General features: G+C 45.4%; 1 protein-coding gene across 1 annotated transcript in view; it reads left to right on the forward strand.

Annotated features, from left to right (window-relative positions):
- Positions 1 to 15,028: 15,028 nt before the first annotated feature.
- The window catches only part of PRKCH (protein kinase C eta), a 120,417-nt gene continuing 110,718 nt past the window's right edge, over positions 15,029 to 24,727 (forward strand). The window contains exon 1 of the mRNA XM_074909323.1: positions 15,029 to 15,500. Coding sequence (XP_074765424.1) covers positions 15,141 to 15,500 — 360 coding nt within the window. The 5' untranslated portion in view covers positions 15,029 to 15,140. The remainder of the gene's footprint in view (positions 15,501 to 24,727) is intronic.

Here is a 24,727-nt window from a genome sequence, read left to right on the forward strand (position 1 = left end):
TTTTTTTATTAGCCCTATGCAAAGGCACAAAAGTGTCTCATCACCTCCTGTGGATTCTGGGACACTGTAAGCCAAAGGGAGCCAAGAAAGAGAAAGATTGCCTGCTCCAAATGGATTTTGTAGCCTCTCAGACATGCAGAGAGTCCCCTGTAGCAAGCAGAATTCACAAGCTGTATGTGGAGAGATTGCCCAAATTGTCACTTAAGTTAACATGAATTTTTATAGTCTTTCCCTAGGAACACATATTACTTTAACAAATAAAAAGACTTTCCCCTTATCAAGCATTATTCTTTTACATTTACAGTTTGCCTGACATACAGGAGTAATATTCCATGGTTTGCTACAACTTATAAGTTTATGACCCTTCTGTGGCAGATCAGACTAAACATAATTCATTCACAGCTACTTAGTGTTCTGGGAAATAAACCCCTGAACTTAAATAACTATAGTGTGACCTCTGTAAAATATTATTTATGGGTTAAGAACTATTATTATGTACATATCAAGATGTGCCAAAGGTTATAAAACAAACACTAGTCAGCAAACTGCACTGTTTACTGGCCGAGTCACTCATAGCTTGCTTTCTGGTTATAATCCTACAAATATCTGTAAATGGAGAAAACTATTACTTGACTGCCTTGGTAATTAGAATGAAGTTGATGCTATGGACCACTAAGGATTCAATAACAAATAATTCTCTGTCATAAACAGAATGCCAAAATATAACTAAGCAATCCAGTTGAAATACATGGTGTTTTCCATTAAAAAACACTGATTGCCACAGGGTGCAGCCACTGTCAAAATCAGCAGGGAAATGACAGCCATTCATCTGCTATTAATTTTGTAAATCAGTCGATCAAATGCTGGGAGAAAGCTCCAAGCACGTACGTAAGGCTTCCAAAAGGGAATTTCAGGTTCTGGTTTTGATATCTACCAACCCACAGGGGTTTTGGGGAGCATGTGAGCATGCATTCATTGCACTGCTTGTTCGTGTATAATCCACCTATATCGGAACACATCTTGTGCACAAGGCTCCTAAAATGTTTTACAGGCAGAGCTGTATAGACGTATCCATCAGAAATATTTGTATTAGTCAAAACCACATAATATAATTTTATGTGAGAAATCTGTCATGGTTTATTATTCCCCCTTCTCCCCTCATTCCACACACCCCACCCCACCCCCACCCCCCTCCCCAAAAAAAGGACAAAAAAGGTTTGAATGAAAAATGAACCACGAATTCTATCTGGACAAGTTTTAGAACTGTCACATTTAATGTTGCAGGGCAGATCCTCATATCCCTTATTCAGACAGGGAAGTTCCCCCACAACATCAGTGGGGTTTTGATAATTTCTGCAGTATGGACAGATGAAGTACCTGCATACAGGTTTTCCTGGCTCTCAAGTCAAGTCCAATAGTGCTCAGCTCACAAAAAATCCCTTCTATTCAACTTGTTCTTTAGACACCAGGGACAGTTTCAGGCAGATGCAAGGTAGATGCTAAGTAATTAGTACAGGGAAGCAAATAATTTTTCAGCCCTCTGAAGAAAACTTTATTAATTCAGAGGTTTTTTTTCTTTTCTCCTTTCACTACAAAAATGCTTCATGAGTAAGAGAGCTGGTACCAAAATAGCAAACAGCCCTGTGGTTAGGCAGTCCCTAGAGATGTTGAAGACCCAAGTTAAAGTCCTTTTGTAAACCTAGGGTTTATACCTTGGTGTGCCACGTCCCATGAGAGTGCCTTGTCTGCTGACCCATCTCTAACACCGACCAAAATCCCATCCTGGGCTGAGCCAGCTTTCCCTCTGAGAGACAGGTGGAAAGCAGCACCTTTCCCATCAGAGGGCTTTGTTTTGGTGGAATGTTTTAATCCATTTTGCTCAACAATTGTCTTCTGCTCTACCAGTTAATGATTTTTGTACTGTGTTTGCTGTGAGAGACCTCAGGCTCTCTGTCACATATCTCAACATTTCCTTCATAATTTGATCCCATTACATCAGTGACACCGCTTCAGCAACTCCAAATGTTCACATAAACTTCAATTTTCATTGGTTTGAGGCTGCTGAAAGGTCCCAGTTTAGTAGAGAGCAAACCAGGTCTTGCACCAGTATGGAGCAGAATGGGGGCAGGGTGCTCACTCGCTGTAGCTGAGAGTTGTCATTTCCCATGGAAGTGAGATGGAGTTGCATGAGAATTCCAGGACAATTTGGATGAATTTCCTCTAATTTGGATGAAAAATTGATTGTTAGTATAGCCCGTTATGTGAGCCAAACTTCTCACTAAGTCCTTCTGAGTTTCCCTTAGAGGATGGCAGGTGCAGACTTAGCCACCAATCTCTGGGGTTATGGGAGCTATTGGAACAGGCAGAGCTTGAAGTGCTGGGTGTCTTTTCCATTGACATGAAAATAGGTGGCATTTCCAAATATTTGGTTGTTTTTGCTAGGTCACAGTTTAGGCTAATGTTTACTCATGCTAAGTCTTTCCTGTGACCTGCTTTAGTCTAGCTGAAACTGGACTGCAGGGGACCTGGCTTTCAGAAGAGCTGTGCGTCCATGTTTGTAACCCAGCTGGAAAAAACAAACCACAGTGAAACCAGGGCACACCGTGAACATAGAGCATTTGAGGTGGTGTGAGCCAAGGAGGAGGACCCTGGTAGGGGAACTGGGTGACCTAGGTCCTGCTCCTGGCTCTGTCCCATCTGCAGGGTAGTCTCGGGCCACAACTTTTTCCCAATTTGGTCTCTTTTCCTTCTTTCCTTATGCCTTGTCTGTTTTGACTGCAAGTTTTGTGGGACAAGCAGTGTGCTCCTTACTAGGTGTTTGTCCAGGGCAGTCCTATGCTTATTTGACTCCCTTCAGGCACTGCTATAATGCAAGTAATATTAGAGATCTGAACATTTTTGCTCTTATCCCTTTAATAAGATTAAATATGTATTTTAAATGGGAGCTCCTGCAGGCCTCCTGGTACTCCCCAGAGTAATTTTCAGCTTTGATTGCACAGGAGGCTTTAACATTTATGTCCTTGGAAGAGGCTGGAGCTGTTAGTTGAAAGCACAGTCTTACACTGCCCGGTGCGGTCTCAGCCTGCCCAGGGGGCTGCTCTAAGTAAACAGAATCAAATTAAAGTGCATCATAAAATTACAGCATGCTTTTCTGTAAAGTTTGATTTTTACTTTCCTGGGCCTGGCCTTCATGTTTCATTAGGAGCAGCTTTCAGCAGAGCTCCCTGCGCGGTAACACCACGGGGTGAGGGTACCCTCTAGCGGAACAGGCACCGTCCATGCTGAAAGCCAGCGGCTACCGAGGGAGGACAGGGATGCTCTGTCTTCCCAGGGGCTTTTTTTAGGGCCGATGAGAAATTAGGGGCAATGAAATGCTGACTCTGGACCCTGCCCATCTGTGCTCTTCAGCCTGTGCAAGGGTGCAGGTGGGTTTAGGGGTCACGTTGAAATGGAGATGTGTGCTGCCTTAACCCTTCCAAAATCAGGGCTTTGCTGTCCTCAGGCCTGGTGGGACTAGGGTAGTGCAAAGATGGACACAATGTCGTTAGTATTTCCTCCTGTGCATAGTGTTGGCGTTCTCCAGGCTTATGGGATCACGCAGGCTGGGCATGACACTCGCACAGTCAGTTCTCTTCAGACTGGCTGGTCCTGCTGGGAAAATCGCTACCGCTGTCCATGGAAGGGCTAAACCTTCCAGAAATGAAGCCCCCCCCATCACGGGAGGCAAAGGAGTCCTTTCGTGTCCCAGTTTTTGCAGCCTTTCCCTCTTCATAGGGACCTAGTCCAGCACTGAGCTCAGCTCCCATGCTTCTGTATATCAGCACCACAGCACTGAGATAAAGTGGTCTGGCTGGTTTCTGTCCAGCTGGGGATCTGGCACGTTGTTTACATTCAGCTCTCAGCAGTCTGCAGCCCACTTTGACTCTCTTCTCACTCCCAAACGTCACTTTCCTGGAAGGGGTGACTTTTTGAAGCAATACAAGGGCATTGGCAACACAGCTGGTTTCTCGAAGGATTATGAAAAAAGCTTAGAACAGCTAACGACAGCACAACATGCATGCAGAATGATGCTCCCATGTACTACTGTTGCAAATGCCTAAGCTCCCTTCCCTTACATAGCATTATATTTTTCTTGCCTTGCCTTGCGGTTGGCAGTACTTCACTAGCTGTTGCTTGGTTTGAAAACAGAAGAGGTAGCTCCATCTAGAGGTCTTTGATAAGGAAGAAAACCTGGTTTTCATATCTGCACTAAAGAGTTTCTGGCTGATGCAGTGTTGTGTGTGTGTGAGTCCTTTCTCTTGTGCAGTGTGGCTATACCTTCTGGTTTTAGATGTTTTATAAGTTCTAAGATTTTGGAGCAGGGCCTTGAAGTTTTAGGTCTGAGATATTTATTTTTTTCCTCTGCTGATTATTCAGAGTGAGTTGTAGCTCAGAAGGAGCACCCATATGTGTAGTTTGCTTCCTGTGTGCAGAGTTTAGGGCAGAAATGGGATGGATGGGGAGGTCTTGACCATTAATTCTCCCTGTTTCTTCACAGACATCTCAGAATTTCTCAGTGCGGTATGTGAGAGAGGACTGTGCTTGAACTTACACTGGTACTTGCTGGCTAAGCCTACACTCTGATTCAGAAGAAGGGGAGAGTATCACTGTGATAACCACCATGGAGTGGGGATGGGGACATGCAGGTAATTTTTACTCGTAGGTTGCACCAACAGAGGTGTTATTTTTAAGTAATTGGGAATCTAAGAGTTTGTCTCAATGAGTACTTGGGATGGCATCTTGGTTCTTAGGACTTACTGAATTCTTAGGATTTAGTGAGATATTCAAGATCTCAGTAAAATTGCACACACAGCATGTTTTCTTTCTATCAGTAATAATTAAAGCAGAAACACAGAGATACATCTGATGCACAGCAAATCCCAGAGTGCGGGCCTGCCACAGCACTGTAATCGTATGCTGGGGGGTGGTTTGGGATTTGGTTCTGAACTAAGAGGAGAGTTCTTTGTAATGGACTGAAGAATAAAAATTGATACTGCTTATGTAGTATTTAAAGGTTAATAATTCCCAATACCTCCTACGTGTTGGTTTTTTTTTTTTTTTTTTCACTTCTAGTCACCTAGTCCAGGCAATTATTTCCTTCCACCTTTGAGCATTCTTCATCATCATTATATTCTCTACAGTACACCCACCTCAGTATATTTTTAATTCCATTCATTCTAACCCTCTCCTGCTGGCTTTTCATCTTCCATCTTCTCTATAGGTATTAAAGATGATAGCTCTTGTGGTTACTAGTAAATGTACAATAGAGATTATTGGTGAACTGCATTTCAGTGGAACAGAGTTCAGCACTTGAGATGAAGAAAAGAATGTGCAGTTCTTGGCAGATGGGACTTTTTTAAAGGAGAAAAAGGAATTCAATGAGAGACATGTCAGAAAACTGCATGATCAGGATATATCTTGACTCAAAAAAGAACTTTGAGGGCCTGCTGATCCTTCGCCAGCGTTAAAGGAGTCAACTCAGGTATTATTAGCTAATATAATGAGTCTGCAACATGTAATCATAATGGTCCTATAACGTTAATACATTTATTTTTCTCTCCTCTTTAGCCTACTTACTGTTAAACAATATCTACTATTCTTTTAGCACAGGTCATAGTTCAGTCTTTGGAGGACTTAAATTCAAAGTTAAACTACTCAGGAAAAGAAAAATGTCCTACTTCTTAAGGAATAATATTCATGTTAGATAAAAATTTTTGGGGAACATTTGGAGTGCTAGTTCTTGGACAGATTTCTGGCAACCACTGCAGTGGTTTTGTTTACCAAGCTCTCCATCATTTGCTGTTTCACCTATTTCAGTTTCAGGCTCTCCCACAAGGACCAGGCAGGTGAGCACAGTTCACCTCACAGAGATTATTCATCACTCAATGCAAGCAGACAGGATTGTCGCTTTGTCTCCTCAGGACCAGAGCATGGCAGCCCTTGGAGCTGCTCACTAAACTCCGAATCTCCTTAGCAACGCAGCCCCCAGCTCTCCACAGCCAGCAGAGTTCCTCTCCCAGAGACATTGGGTTGCCACTTGCACAAGGTCTATCACAACTGGGAGTCTGTCCTGTTGATCCAGAGGCATGAAAGTTTTATTTGGCTGTGGTAGGTACCTGCCTCCAGAAACTATCTTTCCTCCAGGATATCTTGGTATCTTTTACCTCAGAGATGTGTGCTGCAGAGACAAGGGAACCACAAGTTTGAAAGCTGAGTGCTTGTGCTCACTGAAATCTTGCTTCTCTGATTGGGAACACTGGGGCTAAATCTCCTTGATCTGAAATAAAGCTACATACTGTTGCAGTGATGGACCCTGGCCTGACTCTCCCTTCTGAATATTAATTTCCTAATTCACTTTCTTTTAAAATGAGCTGAGCTGCATGTGAAGCTATTACCACATGCATTTAGGGCTTCTCAACTTGGCTTAGGCAAGCAGTTCCTGACCAGAGTAGTATGGAGAGTACAAGCAAAGGTATCTTACAAATGGAAGGATCAGCCCATCGGTGTGCTGTGGCTGGGTGCACTGTCAAACTGTAGAATCATAGAACAGTTTGGGTTGGAAGGGATCCTTAAAGGTCATCTAGTTCAACCCCCCTGCAATGAGCAGGGACATCTTCAACTAGATCAGGTTGCTGTGAGCCCTGTCCAACCTGACCTTGAACGTTTCCAGGGATGGAGCATCTCCTGCCTCTCTGGGCAACCTGTGCCAGTGTTTCACCACCCTCATTAGAAAAAGTTTCATCCTTATATCTAGTCTAATTCTTATTTTAGTGTAAAATTATTACCCCTTGTCCTATCGCAACAGGCCCTGCCAAAAAGTTTGTCCCCATCTTTCTTATAAGCCCACTTTAAGTACTGAATGGCTGCAATAAGGTCTCCCCGGAGCCTTCTCTTCTCCAGGCTTAACAACCCCAACTCTCTCAGCCTGTCCTCATAAGGGAGGTGCTCCAGCACCCTGATCATCCTTGTGGTCTCCTCTGGACCTGCTCCAACAGGTCTATGTCTTTCCTGTGCTGAGGACCCCAAAGCTGGATGCAGTATACCAGAGCAGAGTAGAGGGGGAGAATCCCCTCCCTCGGCCTGCTGACCACACTCCTCTTGATGCAGCCCAGGACACGGTTGGCTTTCTGGGCTGTGAGTGCACGTTGCTGGCTGATGTCCAGCTTTTCATTCACCAGTACCCACAAATCCTTCCCTGCAGGGCTGCTCTCAATCCCTTCATCCCCCAGCCTGTATTGACACTGGCTGTCGCCCTGACCCAGGTGCAGGACCTTGCACCTGTCCTTGTTGAACTTGATGAGGTTCACATGGGCCCACTTCTCGAGCTTGTTCAGGTCCCTCTGGATGGCACATCCAGTTCCTCAGGCATGCCAGCCACACCTCAATCATAACGTGCTTTTCAGTTGCTCTGGCAGGACCTCTTTGCTGAGCTGACACCCTGATCCTAGGAGAAAGAAAAATGATCCAGTGGGAGCAAAAAGAAGGAATAACATGCTGCATGAAGTGCACAGTGACTTTGTTAGAAAGCCCCATTTCTGCAAGAGGAGCTTGAGGGAGAAGGAGATGAAACAGGAGAGGGAGGTTGGTACAATGACACAAGGGTCCAGATCACAGCTCTGACACCTACTTTCTGTATGTAAAGCAAAGCTTGTGGGGTATTCTCTGTGTTTGAACATGCCTGCTGTTCATGGAAAACCCTGGGATTTATTATGTTCTGAGCTGCACAAGGAGCTGAAAGAGGCAGAGATGCTCTTTTTATTCTACCCTGTTACCTCAAGGTAAGGAGAATGCATACATGCCTGATGATCTGGGGCCATTCCTAGCAAGTCTCTGCTCCATAATGGCATAATGGGCACATCCTTGGGCTTCTTAAAGACTTCTGAATGTCTTGTTTGACTGTTTTTGTTGCACAACATGTTAGCACGTGCTAGCTTGGGAAAGAGGGTAGGAAGGAAGTTGTTATCAGAAGCTGATAGGAGGGAAGTTGTATCAGAAGTGCCTTGTTTATAGGCAGGAGCAGATAAGCTGACTCATGTTTTTGAGTTCCCAGCACCACAGCCCTACACATCCCCATGCACATACCACGTAAGACACAGGCGTGGTCATACAGAAGAGGCTTTAACCTCTGCCTCAGGGTTAATAGAAGCACTTCCCAATCATCTGTGTTGGTCATACAAACTAGCAGTGTCTTGAGTCTGTTCTTAGCAAAATCTCTCACCCTTTTCCTCTCGTGCTGCATTGGATCCATTGGCTGCTATAGCATCCAAATGGGTTTGCAGATAGCACTGGGCTAATGTAATTTGGTCAAACTTGCACTCCATGATCATCCCTTGACCACTTTGTGTGTAATCAAACCATTGATAAGACCCTATTTCACAAGCCAAACGAGAGAGGTTTGGTAGGCATCTCAAATGCAACGTGTGTACCCATCCCCAGAGGGTAAACCACAGTCACTTCACATATCTCCACCTCCTAAGTACTGATAGTTGGCTTGCCACACCAGTAAGGTCTAACACTGATTGGTGGGAGTCTGGAAGATCCTGTTTCCAAAGAGCATTAACAACACATTTCTGGGTGTCTCCTCCCTCATTTGTGTATCATGGCACTGCAGGTTGAAGAAAACTGCTCAGACTGCTTGATGAAAGCCACTTTCATGACAAGCCATTGTTGGTTCTTCGTGACAATTTGACACTGGTATTGTTTTTCTATTGCTTTGAACCGGTCAGGGTGAAGAAAGCAGACCAAGGAAGGTGTGCATCGGGGCTCTTCAGCATTCAGAACGTGGAAGGTCTTTCAGCTCTTGTTAATACTGTGTAATATTCCTCACAGACACGTGTTTACAAGATTGTGGCTCTAAACTTATTTGTAAACCACAAGGTCAGAAGAGACCTCTACAATTATCTGGACTAAATGTTTGCGCAAGACAGAAAGAGATCACCCTTACTTGATGCATCAGTCCCAACGAAGAGGAAGTAGAAGTTATTTTTAAACTTGAATGCTGATTTCAGTGAATTAGCGACAACCATGAACAAAGCAGAAGATTATACAGGCTCCTAGATACATACTAATGTGTTGCGTACTTAAACCTCACTATAATGTATGTGGGTGGAAGCTGCTGCCCAACAAAAAGATACAGAAAAATCAGAAAAGCAGAGTCCACTCCAGATGCCTGGTGCCTGTGAGCTCTCTGGTTCAAAGGAGTGGTCTGTTGGGCTAGGTGGGGCTGGCAGGAGGGGCAGGCATGTGAACTGACTGTCTACATGGATGGCTTGAACCCATTTCTGAGTGTGTCAGTCATGTTTGGGAATAAGTGAGGAGCTAAATTATAGATAATAGGGCAAGACTGCTGGGAAAGAAATAAACCCTAGTAAACCAAAACAATCAGTTTGTTCTCCAGTGTTTCCTGTACAAGTAATAAAATCTAATAACTGAGTTGCTGTTAACAGTTAATGACCACTGCATTTGTTAATGGGCCCAGACAAATGAGAGCAGTTTAATACAACAAACAGGCCGTTAGTTGTATTAATGGTTGGCTTGTAGGAGTTAGTGCTCTTATAAACTATATTCTGCAGTTTATAATACCAGCACTTTATAAACTGACCTGGTGTTTTCCAAAAAATAAAAAATAATAAGGATCAGGTGAGCGCCGATTTACTTATGGAAAATAAGTATGCATGCTAACCAAGAAAAGCTGATATTAGGCTAAATCTCTTTTTCTAGTTTGCACTGGAATAACTCAGGAGCAACAGCAGACATACAAACTAGGGCTGATTCTTGTATAGCTTAAATCAGTGTCAGCTTTTCTTTTGACTTCAGTGAGGTTTGGATTGATCCCATAATTATTATCATTAGAGAGGAATTTGATCTTTTTTTTTTTTTTTTTTCCCCAGACCACAAATGATTCCACACATGGGATATTTAGTTTTTAGCAGCTGTCATTATTTAGAGGTTTAACAAGGACTCTTACAGAAAGAACTATAAAAGGGAAGTTGTATAAATAGACTAAAATTAATAGAGGAACCAAATAGAGTTAGTTCCTGCTTCACTAGCCTCTACAGTTCTTTTAATTTTTGTATTTTTAAAGTGTATTTAACTGCAGTTCCATTTACAAGAAATGTCAGTAGCATTTTTGCAATGGTAGTTGTGAAAGCCAAAGTTTTTCCACTGCTTTACAGATTCACTTCTGAATGTAACCAGTGTTTGGTAGAAATTTAAAGTGGAGCAATTTAAACGTTTGCCCTTAACTTGCCAAATGGGGACGATACTAAATTATTACAGAATTATATGTTACTGGTGAAGGGAATAATGCACACTTTGGTAGGAAAAAGAAGTGGGGCTTTTAAACGGTGCATGAATGGGCTCTATTTTGTGTATAGATGTAGTGTGAGATGAGGCCAAGCTTAAATCATAAACTTGCAACTGGGCTTAGCCAAGCTCTTTGGCTTTGTCTGTGGAGCTGAATTAAAAGTTTTCCAGATGGACTACCAAAAACATAAGAGAGAACTTGCATAAACTTACCCTTAAGGTTACTGTGACCTGAAGCAAGAATGCAAGAGTAAACTCAGAGAGTTGTTCCTGTCTTTGGCCATTCATTCACCCATCTGCAGGGAACTGTGGCTAAGCCAGTCTCAAGAAGTGTCATTCCTGAATTTTCTCACTTAGATATGGAAATTACAATCCAGAGGAACACAACTGGGTCCCTCCTAGATTCATCATACCTCAGCCATGCTGTTCTAGAGAGTGGCCAGTAACTGAGGTTTCAGAGTAAGAAATAACATGCTTAAGCAGAAAAGGATAAGAAAGAAGAGAACCACAGAGTGCTCCTTCCTCTGTTCAATCCTCCCAGCTGGCAATTTGTGGTTTAAGAAGTTCCTGAGCCAGGGTTTATCTCATGGTCAGTAGCTACTAGTAAGGCCATCCTCTATAAATGTCTAGCCTCTTTATGAGGCTCTTTATATTTCTGGCCTCCAGTTTTGGCAAGGGATTCTATGTTGTAGCTATGCACTGTGTGAAAAGGCGTTTGCTTCTGTATGTTTTAAACCTGCTACCTCATAATTTCAATGAGTGCCCTTAGGTCTTTCCTGGGAAAGAATGAAAAATCCTTTCCCGTTCATCCAGCTCATATGGTTTATGATTCTACAGATCTCCCTCACATTTTCCCCTTCAGTCACTCTTTCCTACACCCAAAATCTTAAACTAGACAACCTCTCTCCCTTCACAACCTTGTTTCATGCCTTTGATCACCTTCATCATCTTTTCCTGTGCCTTCTCTAGCTCTAGTTTGCATTTTTTGAGATGGAGGGAGAAGCAGACTTGCACACAATATAAATGATATGGGTGTATCATTTATACAGTGTCTGAATGACAGTTTTGGCTTTGCTCTCAGTTCTGTTTCTAATAATTGCTAATAGTCTATTTGTCTTTTTGATAGTGAGCAATAAGCTGTTTTTTCCAGGGGTTTCTCCACTACTACACTAAAATCTTCTCCTAGAGTGGTAGAAGGTTAATAAGATTGCTGATTACCTGTTTGTTTATCCTGTAATTCATCTATAATTCAGATTGTATTCCCTCATGTGCTTTATTCTGTATGTGTTGCCATTGCAAACTGCTGCTCAGGCACAACATCAGGAGATGTGTTCATTCTTCTCAGTCAGATTCTTGAACAGCTATGTGTCATCGGCCAATGGCTCAGGAAACCATGCAGCTTGGCAGGAAGAAGAGCTCAGCCTCCCTGAACACTTGAGGGCACAAAATAAATCAACTTGCAATGCATGGAACCTGGTTTCTGAGCTCCTGCTGGGGAGGAGAAGTCATACTCCTTGCAGACCTGCCTGGCACCGAGAGCTGTGCAAGGAGGTTCAGTGCAGCCATCACCAGATGGTGCTGCTGCCTTCAGCCTTGCAAGGTCATTGTGTGCAGGGATGTTTTGATTCTTGGAAGAAAATACTGAACTGGGGATGTTTTTCCGTTGTTTGGATGTCTGGAGAGTAGGCAGGGTATGTTCTGACTTCATGTCACTAGTCAGTTCTCTGTGAGAACAGGACATTTGGACTTTGGCTGGGAGTTCAGGATAGGGGTGTGTTTGGATGCTGTTTGAGATGATCTGTTCCAGACTGGTTCAAGTGGATAAACAAAATTAATTGGATTCACATCATACGAGTCCACAGGATTGATTTTTACTTCCAATGGAAAACTGGCTAGCAATGGGTACTGCGGCATATCAGAAATATTTATAACTAAGGCTCACCTGTTTTTTCCTTAAGTTTTACAATTCTTTCTGTTTTTTTCTAAAGGCCCAGGTACAGGAATCACACCAGACTCCAGTGAACCACTGTATAGAAAAAGTTCTCTAAGTCCCCTTTCCTATTGCTATTATAAATGTTCAGCAAGTACTTCACCTTGTGTGATTAAGCAGAGGAAATGGTACTGGCTGAACTTTTAACTAGCAGATTTTGGTTTTCTCCCTGTTCCTGCCAGTAAATATGTGAGCCAGTCATTACTTCTAACAAGTTCCTCGGGAAGACTTTTATCTCTGCTTCCTCAGAAAGCTGAGGAAAAGGTAAAGAGAAAAATGTTAACAGTATTATAGCAGTTTACTGTGGTAATTCATGTTTATCTACTAACCATAGTCTCCAACCTCCAACAGCTCTCATGAATCCAAACTGATATTCAGACTTCTAAAAAGGGTTTATCTGCACTGTTGGTGGAGCCTACAGAGGGTTTAATTTTCGTGAGGCAAATAGACCCAGCACAAGAAACTTAGAGGCAAACCACACATACTGCACTAAGCCAAAATTTGTTCTTTTAAAATAAACATTCTTGATTGCTATTGCGCTGAGCTCTTGGAAGGCCTCTAAGCAAAATAAAATCTGATGTTTTGGAGTTCAGAGAGTGAGCACTCCAGGCTTTTATCAGGCCTTCAGTCTCATTCTGTGGACATTCATGCTTTAAAGTTCAGGCTGTCTTTAAGTCTTGTCTGCAGCCTTTACAGAGTCCTGGTGAAATCTTCCAAGAACTGTGGGTTGCCCATGATAGTCACTATGGACTCCAAGGGACAGCTCATGAGTAGGAAGGACAAAGGTGATGAAAGTGCAAAATGGCCAATAAAGGTGCTCTTGATAAGGGAAGTGACAGGTTTTTTTATTTTCTAGTGTCATGAAAGAAGAACGAACAGTGGTGAATCAAGGAATTAAAGTATATACAGCTGATAAAAAGAAATGCTTATTTCTGGCCAGCTTGCTGCTGTGGGATGGAGGAATCTGAGAAGTTATGAAGATTATAAACAGGGTTTCTGTAGGGAAAAGAAAACTACCCAGAATGATCACAGCTAATGCTAAAATGCATTTCAGAAGGAACATGGATCCAACAAAAAAATTCCTAAATCTTGAATTCTTTTATAAGAACAGACTAGTCTGTGCTTGCTTGGCCTTCTGTTAACCTTCTTTTAAAAGGCCTGGAGTTGGTCACTCCTGGAGACAAGATTCCAGACCCTGTGGCAGCTGGATTTTGTGCAGTTTGGCATTTTCTATGATTAAGTCTGTGTTCTTCCTCCCCAGGATGAACTGTCCTAACCAAGCTCAAGAAATTCTGAAACACTTAATTTCTCCAGCTAATAGTGACAGATCAAGGAAGTTAAAAACCTTGGAAGGAGACCTGTCAAAAGTCTGATTTAAGGGTCTACAAGTTTTTCTGGCAGAGCTGTTGCTTCCTTGTGAGGAATGATCACATTACTGAACCTGTTCCACCTGCTCTCTCCTGAGGAGGCAATAGGAGCCCTTCTCTGTCTGAGGCTGGAAGGAGCCTTCGCTTGCTGCTCCTGCAAAATGTGGAGTGTCCGGAGGGAGAAAAGGGTGTGGGGAGGAGGACAAGGAGGAAAGGGGGTGGAAAACCTGAGGTGGTCTGCTAGGCAATGGGTAGGATGTGAAAGATGAAGGGCTAAGAGAAACAGGCTGGAAAAGTAAAGAAGAATAAATGATAGAAACACAAAAAAAGAGGCTGCATGCTCTCAGCCAGCCTTGGCATCATCCACTGGTGGTGACCTTCAAATGACCACATCTTCTGCCGCAGGGATTGCAACCTAATTCAGACGACGCCGGCCAAACAGTATCACCAGGAAGGAAGAATTTCACTGCTCCCCTACCCAGTCCACACCATTTCACTGTGAACTTGGGAAAGTAATTAGGAGTATTTAAATTCTGACTTTATTAAGGGCAATGAAAAAGCAAAAGAAATCCACCCCAAAACAAACCCTGCACGCCGAGTGCCAAGAATGTTAATTGTATGTAATGAATCCCAAACAGCAGAGCTGTAACAATAAACTTTTCAACAGCAAAATCAACGTATCTTTATATTCCCGGTCCACGTCCTCCTAGTTAACTGCGCTGCCCCAGTGTTAGGGCGCTGCCAAACGCCGGCCCTGAGAAACAGGGCACGAAGTAGCAGAGGGGGTGCTGAGCGGTTTGCCCCCCCCCCGGCACTGGGACCCTCCACGCACCGCAGGTAGGACCGGGGGGTGTGAGACGGGGCGGGAAGGGGCCGCGGCAGCGCGGGGGGGTGTTTGGGAGCCCCGGGGGGGGGGGTGTTTGGGAGCCTCGGGGGGGCCGCGCCGCTGTTCTGCCGGGGAAGGGCGGTGTTTTCCCCGCCGCGCTTCTCGCGGCTCGGCCGGGCTGCGGGCTGCTCCCGGCCGCACCTGTGCGAACGGCGGGGGGGCACCGCCCGGGCCGGGCCGAGCCGTGCGAGCGCCCGTCCCGCCCGCTCCCCACCCCGGGCCCGCCCTCGCGGCGCGGGTTCGCGGCTCCTCCCCGCCCGGCGCCGTCCCACGCCCCAGGTGTCCCCCGCCGAGCCGAGCCGAGCCGAGCCGCTCCCTCCCGGCAGGAGAGGCCCGGGCCGGGCGCGGCGGTGGCGGAGCGGCGGCCCGCTGCCGCGGGAGGTGGGCGGTGCGCGGGGGGCGGCGGTTCCGGAGCCCCGGCATGGCCCGGGGGCGGGCGCGCCGCTGCCGCCCGGCCCCCTGAAGAGGCGCGGCGGGGCTGGCTGCCGGCCCGGCTCCGCGGGACAGGGGTCTGGCTCTCCTCCGGGCTCCCGGGCGCCCCGGGGGCGCGGTCATGTCCGGAGCCATGAAGTTCAACGGGTACCTGAAGGTGCGGATTGGGGAGGCGGTGGGCCTGCAGCCCACCCGCTGGTCCCTCCGGCACTCGCTCTTCCGCAAGGGCTACCAGCTCTTGGACCCCTATGTCACCGTCAGCGTGGACCAGGTGCGTGTTGGGCAGACCAGCACCAAGCAGAAGACCAACAAACCCACCTACAACGAGGAGTTCTCCGCCACGGTCACCGACGGGCATCAGATCGAGCTGTCCGTCTTCCACGACACCCCCATCGGCTACGATGACTTTGTGGCCAACTGCACCTTGCACTTCCAGGACCTCCTGCGCTCCGCGGGCCCCAGCGACAGCTTCGAAGGCTGGGTGAGTAGCCGCCTGCAGGAGAGCCTGGAGCCGGGCTCTCTCTGAATGAATGAAGGTGCTCGAAGGTACTTGCGGAGCTGGGGCTTGTCCTTGCACGCCTGTGCTCAGACGCACGCAGCCCAGCGTGTGTGGCTGCATTTACACAGGTGTAGCTTCGTGCATCTGTTTACGCCCCTGTGCTTTAGATTTGCTTAGACTGCTGGTTCAACTGACGCGCTTTGGGACCCTGAGAAGAAAAAGTCTCAGCTGAGGGTCCAGACCCTGTAGCTGAGGGCTGTGAAGTCTCCTCTGTGTAGACTAGCAGGGAAAAGGCTTGTGACACACAACCAGCACGGTACACCTGCAGGCTCACACGATCATGCACCTTCCTTCTTTTGCTTTGTGCACAGAGACATACTTGGATACCTGGGCTTGGATGTATTTCTGCTCAGATCTACACATGCTTGCACAATTGTCTGATGTGTGCATGCAAATGACTTTGACTTCTTAACAGAATGGCAGGACTAGTCTTGTGTCTGTTATGTACACTGCTGTGCTGGTTTAACACAGTTTCACTCACAGCAAATTCTAGGTTATTTCCAAGTAGATGTCACTTGCATCCGGCACAGAGAACCTCATTTATGCCTTAGTCCTAATGGTAAATTAAATAGAACAGGCTCTGAAGTTGTACTTTTGCTTCCAGTACTGTAAAGGAGGAGGAAGTGACTATTGATCCAGACAGTAGTTTGCTTGAGTGTTAGGTTAAAAAAGAAAAGAGAAGGAGAAAGAGGCATTTCTTCTGGGTAGAGAAGGTGCAGGAGAGCTGAGAATTTCCGAGGTTAAGGTAGATATTAACTTTTTGAAGCCAGGAAGTTCAGCACGCGTGGTCAGGTAACCACCACAATGAAATCAGACGTGGAGGAAAGAGAGCTGACACTGTAGAGAACAGATAAGCATCTCGATCGATTGTATCACTGGGGAGAATGCTCGTCCTTTCTGTTCTCAGCCAGTGTCAGTGACTGACGTGTAGATTATACCTCTGGGGTGATTACCGGGAAATACCAGTCACTGGACTGATTAATACGTGTATATTGTTTTAGGTTTTTTTCTTCTCATGGTGTACTTAGGTACCCTATGGATAGGCTTGAGGTTCATACAGTAAAGGTGGTCTCTCTGACAGCCATTTTTGTGTCGGGCAGAGGGATCCAAGCTAGCCTCAAACGAGTTAGCTCAGGTATTGCTGCTGACAGCACAAGCAGAGCAGAGTTCACGGGGGTTTGCTCAGTGGGTGCGTACCCAACTGCCCAGGCTGGTTGTGCTGCTGGAGAGAAACTGCTCCTGGGACTTGAGCTAAAACAGTTTTAAATACAGAACCGACCCGTGTGGGCCAGGGCAAGGAGAGAGCTCCGGATAGAGAGCTGTGGTTTTGAGGGTTTTCTCTGTGTTTGATTTGCTGGGGGTGTTTCCCCTTGGCTGTTGAGGGAGGCCCTATCCTCTCGGGAGGCTGGAGTCCCAGTCACACTGGGTCTGGCTACAAGTGGGATTGGATTGCTCTGTTGCAAAGGTGGTGGCCTTATTTACATTACGAAAATATCTATAATAATACTGCCTCTGGTGTGGATGCGTGCATGGCCAGGGGCCCACTGTTTATTTCATTTCATCCATCCAGCAGTGCTGAATTTTTAGGACCAATGCAGTCTGTGGCCTGAAATGCTTGTTTGGTCTTTGGTGAGGGAAAAGTTTCATATGCCTGGTGGGTAGGCACATGTTTTATGAACTCCCGTACCTGTGTGTTGATGGGTACAATGGGGTGGGAAATCGGTGAGTTTTTTTAACTACACTGGTGTAAACTGATGTTATATCTGGGCATGTAGACAGAGACTAAGAGCTGCTGCTCTCCTTTTCAGTTAATGCCTAAAAATTACAACTGGGATGGATTTAGCAGGGAGTGAGCAAGTGTTTGTCTTCTGTTCCCTTTCTCCTCTCCCCTCCCTTTTGACTTGCTTCGTTAGCATCTCGCATAGCGTGCAGCCAGGATCACATGATGACGGGGAACAGCATCTTGCCCTGATAATTTAATATGTCTTGATAAATCCAGCAAGGCTGTCACGGGGTTTTGTGTAATCAGAAGGATAGGAAATGCTGGTTTGTACTAACCCAAGGTCCATGAACTGCTGGCACGATACAAGACACCACAGGGGATTTGTGGATGATTTGCAACACCTCCACTCTGAAATCCTTCATATTGCCCTTTTTCCCTTCCCCAGAGCAAAAGCACATAGAGGCAAGGAAGGAGTGAATGGAGTGAGGGGAAAGTTGGTGAATCCTCAAAGTTTAACCTGGCTTACACTTTTACTTGGCTGTGCACAGTTTTTCATTTTGATTTGAAATAGAATTTTTACATTCAATTTTCAGAGAGAAGGCCAGCAATATACTGGTAATCTCCAAATGCTCCTTGGATTCCTAACAGCTGAACAGGGCAGGGCAGCTGGCTGCCTCTGCTCTCTGAGCTCTCCTGAGAGCCGAGCTGCTGGGGTTTACCTGGGACAGTCCCTCAGCTCATGTGCTGGCTTACAAGTTTTGGTGTGAGCTCTCAGGCTCATGCTGTTATGTTTATAAACGTGGATTTTCTCCTGCTGGAAAAAAAAAAAAAGTGTTGTAACATTGCTCACCACCTCTTGTGAGAACTGTAGGAAGTGTCAGTGAGAGGCAAGTAGGAGCAGTTGGTGTGTAAGCATTGGTGCTTCCCAGATGACTTGCAGGTACATCACTGCAATTATGACCCCAAACACTTATGCAGATGAGTAAGCGTGTGGATGTGAACTGTCTCATCAGTAATGCTTATACATCTGAGTCATCCCACTGGGTACTGGGACAGAGTTCTCTGTTCATGGCTTGCATTGAAATCCATGTTCCAGAAACTCTTCAAAACTGACCCTTTCTCCTCTAACCATTTTGATTATTTTTGAAAGTCTTTCTAGTAAACACATTGGTATGGTCTGGATATTTTTTTAATTTGCATATTGGTTGTTAAACACATTTGACTAATATTTACACAGATCACATCTGTAAGAGCTTATTAACTTTAAGATCCTTCTCTCTGTTGTTCATTTCTTATATTTACTTGTCAAGTTGCAGAGCAGTAGTTTTTATTAATATTGTCAGTTAAACGCAGCCTTGCCTTCAGCATGCTTTAATGTAGTTAAAACTGGGTGCGATCTCTCCTGTACCATGTTCTTTCTGGTAGGCATTTTCCTGTGTGGGTGTGAAATTGTGCAAACCTGAATGGTAGCATTTTACACAGGTGCACATGACCCTGCCAGGTGCAACGCAGTAGAGAATTAAGCTGGCTGCTCACCGAAAGTTGTTATGATTTACATCAGGACTGAAACTTGTCTTTTAAAGCATTTGCTTTTGCACTAGCATGTGCTACGATATTTTTACTCAGCATATCCACCTTTAAAAGGTAGTGTCTTCTCTTTAACTGTCTCTGAGTGCAGTATAGGAAGCAGTCATATGTCAGTGAAACAACAGAAATAATTTGGAGTACTGAGTTGTAACTGAAAGGGGAGATGTTTACAATACATAGGATTATTCCTGTGAGTTTTATGTAGTAGCTGAAGTAACTTTTAAGTGTGGGGAAACACTATTTACAGATACTGAACTGCATTGTTACTAGGGAATTATTTAATTATGATTGTAAAAATTGTTAGTCCCTGGGTAAAGATGTCATATTTTCTAGAACTTTAACAAGGAGTTAAAATTAAACCTTGATCTTGAAGTAGCAAATTATCAGAGTATATCAAAGGAAATTAGATAACAGATGGACTATAAGATTAATGAGCCAGTTGCAACTTCCTGATGAGTTTGTTATCATTTGCTCATGTGTGCAGGAAGAGATTAAGACAATTCTCATGAATTCCTTAGCTTGAGCTCATTCACCTGTATAGTTTTTATGATTTTTTTTTCTTTAAGGCAAAAAGAATTATATTTTACCCATGTTTATATGCAATTGTATTTATTAAATGTTAAATTGAATAGGTGAAGGAGAATGCAGCTTCTTCCCCAGAGCATCATGACCTTGGCAGAGAGCCAGGGTGCTGGAAGTCAGATAGGATATGGTTGATTTTTGTTTTGACTCCTGCTTTACTTCAGAGTGTTCTTCAGGTAGGCAAAACTTTCATCAGGAAGCCAAAAATACTTTATACCTGTTGGCAGGATTTTGCGATGCAGTATTTTGTGTCTGCATCAGCCTGTGCCCACCTGTAGCAATGGACTTGTTGAGTGGAAGTGGAAGAATGAGCTTGTTGAGTGGAAGTAAATGGTGGTTTCTTCCATAGGGCAGTAGCAGGCTGAGATAAAGAGCAATAGCAATTTGTCCATATGATTTCTGTTTCCATGCACATGGCAACCATGTACATAGCGCAGATCTGTGATCTGTGTGAAGGTCATGCTGCACATTAACTGCAAACTAGACTTGAATAAACGAGTGCACCCTCAGTAAGTTTTCAGACGACACCAAGTTGGGTGGGAGTGTTGATCTGCTCGAGGGTAGGGAGGCTCTGCAGAGAGACCTGGACAGGCTGGAGTGATGGGCTGAGCCCAACTGGAGGAGTTTCAATAAGGGCAAATGCCGGGGGCTGCCCTTGGGCCACAACAACCCCCAGCAGCGCTACAGGCTTGGGGAGGAGTGGCTGGAGAGCTGCCAGTCAGAGAGGGACCTGGGGGTGTTGATTGACAGCTGGCTGAACATTGATGACTGTGTTCGGTTTTGGGCCCCTCACCCCAAAAAGGCCATTGAATGACTCGAGCATGTCCAGAGAAGGGCAACGGAGCTGGTGCAGGGTCTGGAGCACAGGTCTGCTGGGGAGCGGCTGGGGGAACTGGGGGGGTTTAGTCTGGAGAAGAGGAGGCTGAGGGGAGACCTCCTGGCCCTCTGCAGCTCCCTGAAAGGAGGGTGCAGAGAGGGGGGATGAGTCTCTTGAGCCAAGTGATAAGTGATAGGACAAAAGGGAATGGCCTCAAGTTGCACCAGGGAAAGTTTAGACTAGATATTAGGAAGCATTTCTTTGCAGAACCAGTTGTTAGGGTTGGAATGGGCTACCAAGGGAGGTGGTGGAGTCCCCATCCCTGGAGGTGTTCAAGAGTCATGTTGACATATCTCAGAGGGATCTGGTGTAGTTGAGAATGGTCAGTGTTAGGTTAATGGTTGGACTGGATGATCTTCAAGGTCTTTTTCCAACCTAGATGATTCTGTGATTCTGTAAGCTCCTTCCCTATTTCTTGATAAGTTTTAAGTCATTTCTGTAATTATTGTTACTGATATGCAGTTACGATGTTGAATAGGAATAGAGGAGAGAAACACCCACTGCAGAAGGTAAGATGGCTTTTGAAAGCTACCAGAATTTTGTCTTCTGTTTCTTTTCTTTAGCATAAAGCTGTCTGTCAGCCCTACGAACAAACCCTTCAAAATGCCAGCAGAGTCCCATGCACCAAGGCTACCGAAGAGTGCCCTGCAGCCTAAAACAAAGGCTGTAATAAATAAATAAAGGAAAAATTGGTTGCTGTTTGTCAGGTATTAAATAATCCTGGGGCGTGTGATGCTAATAACAGTTTTACTGATCAAGGCAGCTGAGAACGACTGTGTCACGAAGGGCTGCACAGTTACCTTCTTGTTTCAGCATCTGAAGTTGAGCTAGTTAGGAGTACTATTTCTTGTTCATCCATGAGCTTCTCCCCAGTAAATGGCCTATCTGGCAACTGTGAGCATCCTTGCAGATAACATAGGCATTTTGCTGAAGAGTGTGTTAGGCTGGATAGGTCAAAGCACAGGAAGAGCCAGTTTCCAGTGGTCAGAGCCACTGGGATGCCAGTAGTGGTCTGTGGGACTGGAGTTCGTGCCCTGGCTTTAAACTGGGTACAGCAGAATATGAGTTTGGCTGTCCTTCACGCAGCTGTGCCTGGTCCTGCTGCAGTACCATCTTTCTAGTGTGTTCCTTGTTTATTTTTCCACAGCTATGTCTTGAGAACTGTTGCTTTGATGCTGTTGGAGTTGGGAAGGCTTCTGGGAATGCTGGAGACGTGAGTGGGAGAGGAGCACGCTTTCTCACCCAGTGCAGTTTGACTGGTATAGGCTGTGGAAGTATCACCGCTTTTTCCCTGGCTGCAAGCAGCTGCTGGGCCAAAAGACCCCACTGGAAGGTACCCAAGTCGTCTGGTTCCACAACACAGTGGGCACATACGTTTCTAGCTGGAGCCTGGTCCACTCCCCACACAGCTGGCTTGTCAGCCCGCGCTGCCTTTGCCGGCCAGCCCATGCACCGGCGCTTTGGCTCTCTGGCTTGGTGGCAGCTTCTTGGCATGGGGTGAAGCGGGCAGCAGGGAGAGGCCCCAGCTCGTATAGTCACACAAGGTTTTCTGGAGTTGTTTGTTGAAGCTGTTGCTAATGTGGCTGCTGGGGTGTGGGGTTGACTTTGATGCTAGGGTTAGCTTTCTGATTCTGCCGCTGCCTGTTGGTCAGCGGGTGGTGTTGCCACTGAATTACCTACAAGCACTGGTAAGAGGGAGAGGGGGCAGGACAAGGGTTGATGCCTGTGTCTCCTTCAGCAGTGTTTATCATGTCAGAAGAAGCTCCTGAGGGTGTTTGTAGACCCATGCCCCCAGCCCTCAGGTTGTTCTTTTCCGAGAGATTGCGTGCGGAGGAGGAGGAGTGGGCCAGTGAGGTGACCGCAGCACAAGTGAGCCCAGCACCCCAGGAAGCTCTGTCCCCAGCCCTGCTCTCTGCACTCTGTGGGCCTCACCTCACTCTGTTCACATTTTATATTTAGCTTTTACCACAGGTCTTTCTGTAAAAATGCATTTCATCCAGACTGTCTGAGGCTTTCTGTTTAGAGTATTTTCTGAGTAATGATTTAGTTTCTGGCCATTTTGAGCTTATAGGCAATAAACTGCAGAAAAGACTGTCAAGGGGGCTGTTTAAGCTATTGAAATGCCATTAGAAAGTCTACTGATTTACAGTGTAATTCAATATGAAAGCATATCCCTTACTGAAGTGAATAAGACTCTCACCCTTTCTTTGCAAACTATTAAAGCTCCTTTGATGTTTTAGGCTTGATTGTAGCTATTGTGCTTCGCTAATACAATCAAGAAATTGGGGACCTTTTGTGTAACCATGGAGAAAAAGACAAACAGAAGAGTTATCAAGTGAAATGAGGTTTTGGCAGCTTTTGTAAAGAATCCTGGATTGGGCATCACACCTTCTTGCCTCCCAAATCTCAGCCTATTTAGGCATGCAGTTAATTTATGTCAAACCATGCTGCAGACTTAATTTCTTCTGGAGACAGTGAGCAATCTTTGTTCTGATTGCTTATTCCACCCCTGCATTATTTGCGGGGCCATGCAGTGAGTAAGGCTGGAGTCCTGGATAACTAACCTGGTGTTGTGCAGTGATGGAGCTCACCAGGTGATTGTTCCTCTCCCGAGCCATGCCCTTGATTGTGCTGGTACAAGAAGCCCTGACTGGTTGCGAGGGAAAGACTTGCTTTATAATTATATCAAAGATAGCAAATGTATGTCTAAAACAAAGTACATCCTGAAGCGTCCAATTAATGTTGCTAAGCCACTTAGGGTAAGCCAGACAAATGACTTAAATTTCTGCAATGCCAATGATATTTTTAAATTCTTTGATATCATGAGATGTTTTCATCACTCAGGGAAGTCAATTGCTGAGGAAACCATTGTGCTTTATTTTGAAAGGCAGCGCAATGAACAGATGTAAGCCAGGTTTCGTTGCGTTAGTGTAGTGCTGTGCAAGAGCAGTGCTGCTGATATTCAGTGCTAAAATCTCAGCATCTGTGCTGGGCCCAAGGTGATGGAAAAAATTGCTTTTTCACTGCCTCTGTGAGGCCTTGTGTGCCCTTGTGCTCTTGTTACGCTAGACCAGAGGCATCTAATCGATGACCAGATCTATCCCACTGGCCTGTCAGAGCAGTTTTATGAGCTGATGGCCCGCTCCCTGCTTTTCTCTTTCCTGGGGGTCTTCAGGTGTGGGACAGGGGACAGGTTGCAGGCAGAAGAGTTGTTCTGGAAGCTGCCAGCTTGGTTTTGGTCACCATTTTCCTTGTGGGACCCACTGCATCTCCAGAAGACCTCGTGCTCTCTAGCCCACCGGTGATCTGTGTCCTGATGGAGGGGTGCAGCTCTCAAGATGGAGAGGTGCATCTACAGCAGACAGGGGATGTGTCTTGTCTGTGACAAATGGATGTCAACCCGGGGTTATCTCCTCTGAGTGCCGCCTTGCAAAGCAATGAAGCCCAGCCTGGGAAGAATGGCAGCCCTGGGCTGCACAGACACAGGGCATTTGGGACCTCAGGTCTGGGATAAGATTTCAGCTTGTCCATGGTCCCTCCTTGTTGCCAGATGGGAATTTCTGTGCTCCATTATACGGTGTAGACCTGCCCTTCTTGTTGGCACAGCTTGAACTGGAGTAAGAGCGTGCTGCTATGACTGCAGTTACCCGTGAGCTTTGCCAATACAGAAAAATGTGGATGGGGAGGAGGGAAGGGAGTGCGAACCTGTAGATGACATTACATAAAGACTTTTTCTTGGTGTTCACCTGCCAAGTTTCGTAAGTATTGAGTTTCATGAGTGAGTTGATTGTATTTGTATCAGTGATATGGTGGCAGCTCTCCAGACTCCTTCCAGGAGAGGTCTCCTTGCTGTTGAACAGACAGGAGATGAGGTACTGGTGCAGAAACAAAAGTTGGGCAGCTTTGGTAGCTAAATTCAGTTTGTGAGATGGGAGATAGATTACTTACTCTGTTTTTTTAAATGAACATGACAATGCTCTGTAGGCCTTAGTGGAATCTTTTTTTACTTTTTTTTTTTTTTTACTTTTTTATTGCAATACAGATATGCGTGTCAAAAGGAGGAGAGGAGGAAAAAATACATCCATGCAAGACATGTTTCTAAACATGTGATTTGGTGCATAAGTATTAACATGTCTGCTGTGCATTTAAAAAAAAAAATTGATAAAATCATTTGCAGTGTGAAATCACTTTACAGATCAGCAGAGCCCTGTAACCTCTCAGATAGAGGCGAGTGAGGGAGAGGATGTGAGAAACAGGCTGCATATCTGTGCTGTCCCAGGACGTTACACGTAATAGTAAGAATTACACTGACAGCCTGACAGTGTGCACCTAGGGGCTGAGGAGAGGTTTGAGGTTGTAGTTCCACATCTGAACACTAAG

The sequence above is a fragment of the Athene noctua genome, chromosome 6 (assembly GCF_965140245.1).
Source record: "Athene noctua chromosome 6, bAthNoc1.hap1.1, whole genome shotgun sequence".
NCBI classification, from domain to species: Eukaryota; Metazoa; Chordata; class Aves; order Strigiformes; family Strigidae; genus Athene; species Athene noctua.